The sequence below is a fragment of the Alosa alosa genome, chromosome 4, assembly GCF_017589495.1.
Source record: "Alosa alosa isolate M-15738 ecotype Scorff River chromosome 4, AALO_Geno_1.1, whole genome shotgun sequence".
Taxonomy (NCBI): Eukaryota; Metazoa; Chordata; class Actinopteri; order Clupeiformes; family Clupeidae; genus Alosa; species Alosa alosa.
Window position 1 is genome coordinate 1,265,471 of NC_063192.1, and position 13,498 is coordinate 1,278,968.

At 38.1% G+C, this 13,498-nt stretch overlaps 1 protein-coding gene across 8 annotated transcripts in view; it reads left to right on the forward strand.

Moving 5' to 3' along the window:
- znf341 (zinc finger protein 341) overlaps window positions 1-13,498 on the forward strand; it is a 147,145-nt gene that overhangs the window by 71,519 nt on the left and 62,128 nt on the right. For 5 of the 8 annotated variants that reach the window (XM_048241466.1, XM_048241467.1, XM_048241469.1 and 2 more), the window contains one exon: window positions 1,677-1,773. In XM_048241466.1, coding sequence (XP_048097423.1) covers window positions 1,677-1,773 — 97 coding nt within the window. Of the gene's footprint in view, window positions 1-1,676; window positions 1,774-7,215; window positions 8,338-13,323; window positions 13,419-13,498 lie in introns of those variants that run through there. The other 3 variants (XR_007193369.1, XM_048241472.1, XM_048241473.1) reach the window with 3 other exon arrangements.

Sequence of the window (13,498 nt, forward strand, 5' to 3'; positions counted from 1 at the left end):
GTCCCGAAATTAGATAGAAATCAAACGGCAAATAGCCTATCAGTGATGTTTTATGGTACGTTTTGGGCGTAGGGCATGCGTGACTTAATTAGGCAGATCTTGGGCCTAGGCTATCTAATATGATAGCCTAAGCCTATCCAAGGGTGGAGACCTATCCAAAGATATCCAGAAATGGTGTGTGTGACTTGTGATTTGGGTATGCATACCCCTGATATCTCATTGGCATATCAGGAGTCAAAATAAATCAATATTTTCACTGATTCTTAAAAACTCAGGATATGATCAAAGATGCTCCTGATATGCTGCATGTCATAAAAAATATCCGGTCAGTATATCCCCTGATTCAGAGCCTTTTCACCCAGTGTTTAATTAATAGTATAAAAGTTACAAAGTTGAAAAATACATAGCTGAAGTCACATTAGTAAGACCTACGCAACGCAGTTTGAATAACTTCTAAGTTAAACGGTTGAAGCTGTATTAAACGCACAAAAAGTGTTAGAAGAAGAATAATAATATTAATACTAGAAAATCATTTCCTGAAGGACATACAGTGCATGAAAATGCAAAAATATGATGTAAAATATCATACAGAGTAAAAACAAACTATATTGGTTGCTAAGTAGATGAGGTTTAATATAGTTGGAATGACTGAACAGTTAAATAGGTGGATAGTTTAAATGGTTAAATTATTTAGGTAAATAGTTGATGATAACTGACAGTTGGAATGTTTGCTAGTAGTTATGCTAACTATGTTAACAAAGATAATAATGCTAACCAAGTTACTTAACTTAGTTAAGTAAAATAATGCTCGCAAAAAAATTATTAAATTATTACTCGCAGCTTGGCCCCCAATAAGAAAACGTAGAAACACAATGGGGCTTCGCTGCTTGGCCCCCAATAATAAGTAGTAGTAGGCCTAGTAGTAATAAAACACACCTGGTAGTTATGGTTCCATTTAGAATGTAAAATAATGGCACCCCTGATGGTTCATCTTATAGAACCTTTTTAAAAGGTTCCATTTGGAACCATTTAGGGTGCCTTATTTGTATCAAAGGATGGAACCTTTTTAGGTTCCATGTGGAACCTTTTTTTCTTAGTGTGACAGCCCTAATTTCAATAATATTGTACTTCATCTTGAAAAAATGTCATATGCATTGCATATCATTCAGGGAGAATGTATATATTTTTCAGGGAGAATGTATATTTTTCAGGGAGAGCAGGCCTTATGCTTATTTTGTGTTAGATTATTTTGTAAAAAAAAGCCACGGTCAGTGTTTTTGACATTAAAAATAAAATACATGTTTTGTAGTACAACCGTTAAATCTGTGTCTGTATTGCATATTCAAACCTTAATACCATTCCATAACAGACTGATGGATACTTCCAATGACCAGAAATTCTGGAGAAACATTTAGTCAACTAAGTCTACTGTAGATTTAGTCGACTAAAATCTGCTAATATAAAAGACTTAAGACTAGACTAAGACTAAAACTCTTATGATATTTAGTCGACTAAAACTAGACTAAGACTAAAAGATTTCAGATGACTAAAATATGACTAAAACTAAATGGTGTGTTATTCAAAAGGCTAAGACTAAATCAGAATTTGCTGTCAAAATTAACACTGCAGTATACCTAAACCTAACCTACTTGCTTTTTTTGGTTTGTTTGTAATAGGTGTATTAAATGCCAGAGTAAATATTCAACACAGGAGTCACTGGAGCAGCATCTTTTAACGGCCTGTCATAATTTCCCCTGTCCACATTGCCATAAGGTAGGTTTGAAACTTTGCATTAAAGGGCTAAGACTTAAATACTTTTTTCATTAGAGAGCAACCTCAAGTCAATGAAATGAAACTGTTAAAATTCAATTATTGTGTATTTTTCTGTTAACATCTTTTTTGGCAAGCAGATAGTAATATAGCAAGAATGAACTAATTTCATAATAATATAATATGAATGTGAATATTACACTCTGTATTATACATTGTGGGTGAATATCACCTCACAATTACCAGACATTTTGGTCGCAATTTTCTATTCTTTTTATGTATTATCATAAATAGCAGATCCTCAAGTTGTAGAAATATTGATTAGCTGAGCTCCCACACCTATTTTCAGATAATAATGGGACATTCAGAGGATATGGCATAATTACGTCCACCCTGTCATGGACATACATTACCGTAAATATATGTTGTCATTGAATAGGAAGGTGAAAATTCTTTTGAAAGATATGTAGTCCCTATTTCTTAAAAAGGATTATATATTTGATTTAACTTTAAGTAAATTAAACATTTTACATAAACCGTGTGTTTATAAGAAACTCATACAGTTCACACACATGAACTGTACAGTATGTGTTCATACATGCCCCCACACACACACACACACCCCATTCGATTTTACATACAGATATTTCATAGTATGATTGAATTGAAAATAATATCTTGATGACAGGGTGGATCAATGTATTTTGCACATAGGTGTGTGCACAAAATCTCCTCCCTGTCAGGTTAATTTCCACTCCTCTAGGCATGATAACAGACCTGAAACAAATTGACAATCATTTTAAGGACTACTACACCTCTCTACAATGATGAATGAGGGGGCTGTAAATTGGAACAACCTCTATAGTCTATAGAATAATTCAGTACTGCTATTGCCTCAATTCAGTGTGGAAAATCCCCAGAACCTGATAGTTACTCTATGGAGTTCTATAGAAATGTTTTTTCCATAGTTAGCCCTCTTATGAATTGATGAATCATTTGCTTAAAGCCCCCCTGTGTAACGTTTTCAGTTGTTTGTTAACTAAATCAACATTTACCATTCATAAATGTGGCCTCATTCATGTTTAATTATGACCACCACCAATTCGAAGCATACCTATGGCTTAGAAATCCTCATTTAAATCTACATAGCACAGGGGCGACTAGCCATGTACATGCGCCATGTTAAAATACCGGTGGCCAGCAAGGGACATAACATGTGAATACAGCTCAGTCTTTGGCGTCTGGATGCATAGAAAAACATTAGCTTGGATTCATCTGCAGAATTTCCCTACATTTAGCAATGTAAGTTACGAGCCCATTTTCTACAAGTCATATCTTCCTAACAGTCCGACATTGACATTGTATTTTCCAACGAAATAAATAAAGAGAAATAACTTTGTTCATGATCTGTCACCAACTCACTTGATCTCTAGTTTCTAGACCCAGAGACAGTTGACAACCTAACCTAACATAGTTATGCTAGGACTAATAGACCACAAAGTTGCTGAACGTGTTATTTCAGTTTAGTTTGCAACAATATAGTTTAACCAAAGTCCTTAGCTGCAGTAGCCTACTACCTAGCCGTTCCCATTCACTTTCCGTTTACTGTGCTAACGATAGCTAGCTAGCTCGGTCCGATAGAGTTGCATTGGCATTGCACACAAGCAATGCCAATAAAATAGTACACAAAATGTTATGAATATGTTGTTATTGCTTATTCAAGCGTAACTCTCGCCAAAATGCATCCTAGGTGTTTTTGTCAATGTACCCGAAGTCAAAAGCGTGAATGGGAGTCGTGATAGCCAACTATTTTGATGTGTCAAAATGGCTATTTTAAAACACTAAGAAGGCTCAACACAACGTGAAACTTTTAATCAGTATCATCAGTGTCTCTACATGAACTTGAGCATTGAGAACATTGTTAGTGTACACATAGTTTACTAAAAAAAAAGGTTTTGGACAACTCACTCCTTGACTGATGGCAGCGAGCATGTTCAAAACCTTTTTCTTTTAGTGAACACTGTGTACACGAACAATGTTCTCAATCTTCAGCTATATGTGTAGAGACACTGATGATATTTCGATCGGGTTTCATGCTGTGTCGAGCCTTCTTAGTGTTTTAAAAATAGCATTTTGACGCCGATCATGTATCAAAAAATAGTTCCCATTCAAAACTCCACAACACGGACAAGCTTGAAAGTGGCGCTTCAGACATAATTATGCTTTTAAGCGAAAGTTTGACTTCGTGTACATTCACAAAACACCCTAGGGTGCATTTTTGAAAAGAGTTACGCTTTCAGAGAGAAGTTTATGCTTCAACGTGCTAGGACTCCAGAACTTGTGTCAGTTTTGATGTGTGACGGCTCCCGTAGTTCTAAACGAGGCAGCGCTTGAGAGGTTGGTTGCTATATAACTCCTAACCACTAGATGGGAGAATTTCTTACACAGGGGGGCTTTAACATCAGGGTTGTGCACAATTCGAATTGCAATTCTGCTTCCTGTTTGCTACCTCAATTGAAATGCAAGAGAAATTCAAGAATTGAATTGGAATTTAAGAGCCAGTTTCAATTCAATTCTGGAATTTTGCACAAGTCTGCTTAACATACATTCCCACCAACTCCCACTCAAGCCAAAAGAACCTACCCTAACTAACCGACAAACTCCCTTAATAAAATTGACTACATTTGTTGCACACTTGAAACAAAATGTCTTCAAAAGTATGTTGAAGGTGGTTACATTTATTTAGTGCTGTCAAACGATTAAAATTTTTAATCACGATTAATCAGTGAATTCCTATAGTTAGGCCTAATTACGATTAATCACATATTTTATCACACGATTAAAATTCTATTATTTTGCATTTCTGAACTTTCCAGGAGTCCATATTAACAATATAAAGCAATTATTGTGGATCTTGATTGGGATTAAAATGAAAGCAAAGCAAGTTACTTTATTATTTTAACTTTAAGACGTAGGTCTATTTGATTATTTAAAATCAAATTTCAAAAGATGTGCAGCAGACCTGAGGCAACACAATATATTCTTCAGAAATATAGCTGATATAGCCTAAACTGAAATAAATGCTACCGCAGAAGTGCATGCACAAAATGTAGGCCTACACACATTATAAAGGGCATAACAAACAGAATACTATATTTATAATAATACTATATTCATTATCTCTGAGTTCAGTTGAAAATAAGGAACTTTTCGACATGAGTGCTGCCATTTTATAGGCCTACAGTCTAAGGTGCACTGTCATTTGCCACATACATCAGCACCGAAGTTTTTAACGGGCAAACACTGGATGAACAATGGATTTTATGGAGCGGCGTCGATCAAATATAACTGAATCGTGATTTACACAGCGGCAAAGTGTGATGCTGGTGTGCGGAGTATTGAAAAGAATGGAATCTAATGTAAATGAATGTCAAAAGCAGAGTGCATCGCACTCATGTCTGCATCGGTGTCCACAGCAATTTAAAACACCATTCAGCTGACCGGGAGTTCAGAACTGCGTTGGTGTTTATTATCTCCATGACTACAGGAGGAGGACTAGGAGGAAGTAAAGTTCTTATTTGCAAGAATATTTGCTAGGAAGTGTCTGGCAGCCGTTTGAGGACAAGAAACGGTGCATCAAAGTCAAAGAGTCAAAATAGTAGCGGCCAAACAGGATTGTTGATAATTGAACAGATTTAGTGACGGTGAAAAAATCTTTGGCGGCACACGATTAATGCGTCAGCCTAGGCTACAGCTCTTTGGCTGGCTCTTAAGCCCAAACAAGCGTGTGCAGCATGCCTTTACGTAGCCTATTAACGGCGCATCATAAGGATACATTTAATCTGCATCACGCCCCATTTTAGCTGAAAACAAGTTAACATTATAGCATTGATTCCAATGGGAAAGACAGCTAGTAGTCACACCTTGAAGTTACATCTAGTTATTGATTCACAGGACATTCAATCATTTTACTAACATGGCAGTTATGAAGAATTATGTGTATGTAACTTACTCATGTCGAAACTATGTGCATTACCAACCTTACCATTTTGATAACGTTGCCTCTTGGTAGTGTAAGTGACGTTGCCACAACGTTGCCTACAGGAAGTTGCCATTAAGTAAACAAATTACGTTGCCGCAACGTAGTGGCTTGGTAATTTTGATAACGTTGCCTCTTGGTAGTGTAAGTGACGTTGCCACAACGTTGCCTAAGTAAACAAATTACGTTGCCACAACGTTGCCTACAGGAAGTTGCCATTAAGTAAACAAATTACGTTGCCGCAACGTAGTGGCTTGGTAATTTTGCTAACTTTGCCACTTGGTAACGCAAGTAATGTTGCGGCGACGTAGTGTTGTGGTCATTTACTTACCGTGATACGTCAATGTTCAGAATTACACCATACGAGTATTAAAGGTTGTTTCCATGTCCAGCACAAAGATTAGGTTTGAATGCTATGCTGGATATGTATGACAATTTCTAGTTTAGAATTTGTATTTCCATTTTATAGTGACAATAAAGGGCTCACCTTCAGACAGCAAAGCAAAACCCATAGGCTAACATGCTATAAAATAACAGATTTTTTTCTAAGTCAAACTATCTTCGAGCCGGACAAATTAACCACTGGTTTGTATTGTTTATTCACTACCTAGGGATGACTCAATTCCCACAGAAACTATTTGTGCTCAACTAGGATTAATCCAGAACTACATAACAATTCTCAGTTCCACAAACTCTGACCCAGTTGAAAAAATAGCAATGACATATATTCAGATACTGAATTGATGAAGCATTTATTTTAAATGCATATACAGGGACCACATAAATAAATCACAACGACAATTATTTATATTAAAACAACATTTGAAGTCAAATTCATGCGTTTCACAGATTGAAGTGATGTACTAACAAACCACATTGCAGAGTAGGCATTAGACAACCAGTACAGAGCATGAAGGCCTTGGAGCGGCTGAGGTGGAGAGTAGCTAAAACAGTGACTGCTAATCAGAATCCAATCCTAATGTTAATGCTGTCTAGTGCAATTTTGACTAAGATCTCCCTCTTGTTATCCAATTACTGGCCACAATAGCAGTCCTTTCTCCCAAAAACTCCACAATACTCATTTTGTAATCAAACACAGAGAAATTACAGTAAAAAATATTGTGTCTGTATGAAAAATTGCAATGATAATACTCTGATGAGAGCACAAATGACAACATACTGCAATGTCATGAAGAATGGCCATGAAGATTATTTTTCCCTAACAGGAATCTTGATTGTACTTTGTTTCAGTCACCTCAAAACAGTCATTGATCTTGAATTTTAGTACTCCGACTAATGTTGAATACATGCTAAAAACCTTTATGTCAATCATGTCACAAATTCTATGCAAGTTCTGCAAAACACCAATGCTGTTGTGAGGTTTTTTTTGTTGTTTTCCATTTCAGAGGACAGCTACTGGTACCTCAACAACCCCACACAGAGGGCAACATAAAAAAAGTTTCTATTTTACAAAGGACCAAGACCACCAAAAAAAGATGACTACACAGCATAAACTCACTTGCACACCCTAAAACTCGCCATGGTCCAAGGTCCTAGGTCAAGCTAAGCCTTATAAACACAATTTTCCACAGACCTTCCAACAAAACACACAAAGTAGCACACAGAGTAGCACTACATAGAAAGAAAGTAAACCCATCAAATGCTTCCACTTGAACAGGTAGACTAGGAATAATGGCCTGACAAGAAATGTGTTGAACAAGCTGGTGGCTGTATGGACAAGGCTTGAGGTGCAGCACAAATGTATTACAGCCATGGGTATATCATTTACTAATCACACTCTCACGCAGGACATTTTGCCCAATTAACAGAACTATATAAGAGGATATTTCAAAATACTATCGGAAACAACAAACAAAGACTGTGGTCGGCATCTCCGATTTAAAACAGTGATTCACAAGGCATATAAGGGACAGGGAAACACTAGACCCCAAAGGTAACCGCCCCCCAGTTTTCTATCAAGCTGACGTTGTCCTTAAGCCGCAGAGGGGCTGGTTCTGCTGTTGCAGCTGAGGGTTGTCAAGATGTCCTTTTGCCTCAAGTCGTCTTTAAAATGGTGGATCCCAGCATCTTCAGTTCGGTTCCTGGAAAAGGAAAAAAAAAGGTAAGAATGTCTTACTTTCTGTTCACATACATACATTATGCTGAGAAACAGTTGAATAAAATATCCAGCGAAATGAAAAAGTGTGCGAGGGCAGCTATAAAAGAACAATTGTGTCTAACTAGCTGGGTTTGACAAATTGGTCTTGTTTTTATGCCTGTAGCTCACAGATAAGTGTGACCAAGTAATCTCCATGCTTGGTCACAACTGAATGGTTCAAAATAGAATAATAAACAGACTAAATTAACATACAAATTAATATATAGTAATAAATATATAAGACATTTCTTAATAAATACACTTGTTACCAAAAGCCTTCAACTTTAATAATTTGTATGATCACCACTTTTAAATTAATGTTACTGCCCCTTTAAGACGCCTTCCTAGCCACGAGCTAGTATGAGTTAGACGCGAGCAAGTTCAGCTAACGGAAAAAAAAAAAAGACGCAAAATCATTCATCATGGGACAACATACAGCACCGAACTTTCAATAGTATGACTGTTTTGGTGAGTTTCACTCTATTTCCTAAAGTGTAGGCTATATCTGTAATAACGTGAGTTCAATGAAGATATTACAGAACATGCTAGCTGCTAACTGTATAAAACCATCACCATTACCCAAATACAGCTCAGTTCTGTAAGTGTTTTTATTGTTTTCTGATGTTTTTATGTTAGAAAGGGAAATGTGTTTAAGATTATTCCCTATCTTTTGACATTTCGTGGATTATTTTACGGTTAAATAACGTTACGTTAATTTAGCGTTTTGTGAGACAGTTTGGTGTTGCCATGGCGATACAGTCAGTGGCGAGGGAAATGGCATGTACTAACGTTATTTACTGAGTGTTTTATTTACTTTTATGGCCTGTTGTGCAGGTGAGTTTATCAGTTTTCTTTCTATGATACAGACAGTTAGATACTAGCTGTGCACTTTAGTGGTGTGTCGTTCGTGAACGAGCTGGCTCTATGTGCCGGCACTTTGAAATGAACGATGGGTGCCGGCTCACCTCTGGGAGCCGTCCATGGATTTTGACGTTCATGTTTAGAACGTTGATTTTGCGCTGAGATGATAGGCTGCCGATCGCGTTTTACGCCACTACTCGTTTGCATAATATGAAACATAACCACACCGCTGTCATGTATTTGCAAAAACTCTGCTTGTTCTGCCTTGTTCTGTTTTTCTTTTAATAAAATAAATGTATGCCTGCCCAACATTTCTCACACATTGTTTTAATATGACAGCAGCCAATCACAAAAGACAATAAGCAACATTCTAAAACAAAGCGGGAACAATAGATAGAAATAGAATTCTAAAACAAAGCGGGAACAGACAGAATGATGGACGGTGGACGTAAACGCTCCAGTATTTGGCTTCATTTCAACAGCATCGGCGACAATACAAAAGCGGAATGTAGGCATTGCCATTCTAAACTTTCATACCGGGCAGGATCCACCAACAACCTCCACAGGCACTTAAGGTTGGTTCACCCTACAGAACAGCTGGAAGGACGCAGGGATGCTCCTCCTGACGAAACCGCTGTATGCGCTGCTCCTGCTGCGGCGGCTGCCACATCTGGAGGTAGCAGTAATAGGCCAATTCAACAGAGCTCATTAACTCAGTATCTACCGAAGGCAATGACACCGGTCAGGCAAAATGTAATAGATGAGAAGTTAGCTAAAATGATTGCGACTGATTTCCAACCATTCTCTATAGTAGAAGATCGTGGTTTCATTGAGTTTACGCATACCCTCAATCCGATGTACGTACTCCCAAGTAGGAAGACGCTTTCCAACTCAACAGTACAACAGCTCTATGAAAGAGAGCACAGCGCAGTGAAGGACAGAGTGAGAAATGCAACAGCAGTGTGCCTGACCACTGACTGTTGGACTTCAAGGAATACCACCTCATTTATGTCTGTAACCTGTCATTACATTGAAAATTACAAAACAGTGTCGTCTCTTCTAGAGTGTTTTGAATTCAGTGAAAGGCACACAGCCGAAAACCTTGCAGACGAACTTAATAGAGTGGCGAAAGAGTGGGAGGTTGGCAAAAAAGTGGTTTGCTGTTCAAGCGATAATGCTGCAAACATCACAAAAGCAATCCGACTTCTGAAGTGGAGCCATCTTCCGTGTGTTGCACACACTATAAATGTAATAGTAAGAGATAGCCTAAAGGTGATGAAGTCCACCACTGATAAGTTAAAGGCAATAGTGGAGTTCTTCCACAAAAGCGCTGTGGCCGCGGAGAGACTGAAGTCAACCCAGAAGCAGATGGGGGTGCCTGTCCTTCGGCCCAAGCAGGACTGCGTCACCTGATGGAACTCCACTTTCCATATGTTGAAAAGGGCAGTGGAGTCAAAAGACGCCATCGTATCGACACTGGCTATCATGAATTCAAACATTGAGCTACTGACCCAAGAAGAATGGCTGGAGATAAAAGAGGCCTGTGCTGTTCTGGAGCCCTTCGACCAGGTGACTGGAGATCAGTGCGGACAGGTACAGTAGACGATTTATTTATGGAATTATGTATTTGTTTCTGTTTGTTCGAGAGACATTAGTGGGATATCCCAGAACATCCTCACTCTGTAATTTTTAAACAATAATGGTGTTTTTAAAATCAAATTCAATCAATCAATCAATCAATCAGATTTATTTATATAGGCCTAGCACGTTTAAACATGACACATTCAAGTGCATGAATGTGTAGCTTCTGAGCGTCATGAAACACAATTGAGACAATAGATTGACCATATTGGACAACTGCAAAGCCTTATCATATGCATGTTATTCATGACATGAAAAGTGGAACTTGTACGAAAATGACAAATAGTCGGCTAAACATTTTAAACTTGGCGCCAAGACTGATGAACCCAGCATCAAAAAGGCCGTGATAGGCTAAACTAAAACACAAATTGAAGCAACAGCTTGACCATTGGACAATCCTACCACAAAACCTTTCCATAGGCATGCAACGTTTATCACATAAAAAGTGGAATATGAACGCATTTCATCACACCTGCAGCTGTTTGCTGATTCCTGAGCTCCCAGCGCAGTGTTGATTTGCGCGTCTTTTTTAGATGGTGAGCGTAAACGACGGAAAGCCCTCTAATTGGACGGGCAAGACTGACAAGTAGACGGGCATAGGCCCGTCGCTACGCACATCATTACTAGATCCACGAACAGTAAACGTGCACTCCTACACTCAAAAACGTAACGCAAATAATCCGTTAATCTGGACCAACAAATTTATTTACAGCAACAGCAAAACGATGGCCAAATCAAAAAGTAAACATAGCAGATGAATAGGCTAGGCTAGTAGCCTATTCTCCTGGCACAGTGGCCATTGAACCACAACCTGATAAACAATTAGTTGAAATAATAAAATAAACACATAGGCTACTCACCAGTTCAGAAGTTAACTTTCAGCTCAGCAAACCCGTTAACAATAGAGTTGAAAAAGAAAATGTCCTATGTCATTCTCGTTGGAGAGAAGGCTATGGTAATCCACCCAAACATTCCGAGCCTCCAGGTGTAGGCCTAGGCTAACTTCTCCGGGTCACCGGTATCGTTGACATTGCTAACGCTAGGCAGTAACTCTTGACGAGCCATTTTTAAAAATAGATTCAATTTAAGCAAATTGGACTTGCGCACAACCAGTTCCCTATTTTCTATTATTTTTTGAGCACCACGCTGCTGAAGGCTTAAATAGGTTAGCTGGGACAGTCCTTCAGGAAGGAACACTATGCCTAGCACTTAGTAGTCAACAATCAGAATTGATGAGCTAAAAAATGACTGAACAAACAGATTTCCCAGCAGGCAATGTTCTTTTGTAAATGTTGAGAAAAAATAAAACAAAATAAAAGTAATTGCGATATATATATATATATCGCAATTACTTTTATTTTGTTTTATTTTTGGCATATATATATATATATATGCCAAACTACTTTAAATAAGCACTTATTGTGAATTTGCCTCAATAAATAATACATATGTTCATAAATATGTTGTTGAATAAATATGTCCATAAATATAATAAATATGTTCATAAATATGTTGTTGAATTATTGTTATCTCCTTTTATAGTTATGTGACAGCCTCCAAGATGATCATACTCTGTAAGGGTCAGTAACTTTGGAGAAGGTCATAGAGTTGGTCAATGCGCTCTGTGCTTCAATGGAGAGAAGATTCCACAGAATGGAGTTTAACCCCATACTGGCCGAAACAACAATCTTGGACCCAAGATTCAAAAAGCTGGCCTTCCATGACAGCAGAGCTGTTGAGGAGGCAATTCAGAGAGTGACAACAGCAGCAGCTCGAAGCAGTCTCAGCAGCCAGCAGTCACAAACAAGAGAAGAGGGAGCACAGGCTACCGAGGAGCCATGCACTGCTGTGTGGAGTTTTTTTGACCAAAGGGCAACAGGAGACATAGAAAGAAGGAACCCCACAGCAGATGCCATGCTAGAAATCCGGTCATACCTTGAGGAGCCCCTCATCCCAAGGTCAACAGACCCACTGAGCTGGTGGGAAACCAAGGCTTCAGTGTACCCTCGCCTCACAAAAGTAATGACAGGCAGACTTTGCATCGTAGCAACATCGGTCCCCTCAGAGAGAATCTTCTCAAAAGCGGGACAGATCATTACGGAGAGAAGAAACAGGATTAGTGGATCGAAGCTGAAAAGCTGATTAGCTTTTCTCAATGCTAATCTTTCTTAACCTGTTGAGGAATAGGCTACGGTCACAATATTAGAATGTTCGCAAACCAAGAGTTCTGCATGCGACAATTCATTTCAGGGATGTTCCCCGCTGAAACTATAATTTGCGTAGGAACCAGGAAAATAATTCACTCCTCAACAAATTAAAGGATTGATTTGATTTTTAGGGGTGCACCAATTGCAATTCTTTAAAAAAAATCTGTTTTATGTTATCTGTTACTGTTACTTAATTACTTTTTTACTGTATCTGTTTTATATTATCTGTTACTGTTAATTAATGTTTTTATAGCCTAAGCATTACATACATAAATTAATTAATAAATACATGTTTTCACAGCATCCAATGAAGTGTTTAATTATTGTAATGATTTCAATTAAAGTGTAGTAGCCCAAATCAATTTAATTATCATTTATTCAACAGGTTATTATTATTTTTTAGAGAGAGCCGTTTGAGAGCCGAAAGAGCCGGCTCTCATTGCTGAGCTGAGCCAAATGAACTGGCTCTTTAAGATGAGCCGTAATTCCCATCACTAGTGCACTTCATCTCTCCCTGAGTGTTGGTGACACGCCCATTTTTGGGCCTGTCCTGTGGTTCATGGACTCCTATGCTTTCAGAAAAATAAAGTGTCTAATATCTGTAAGCGTTTGCCTGAAATTTTATCACAAATTCAATCTTATTACAGAAGCGATCATGAAATTGAAGCCAGGGCTGGAAGAGGAGGTGGAGCTCCTGATAGCCGAGGTCTTAAAACATGCCCCTGCAGCCCACACCAAAAGTTTATGGTGAGTTGAAACGAGAGAGGCAAATATCCCTCTAAATCAATTATACGAACATGCCGACTATTAGGGAACAATTAT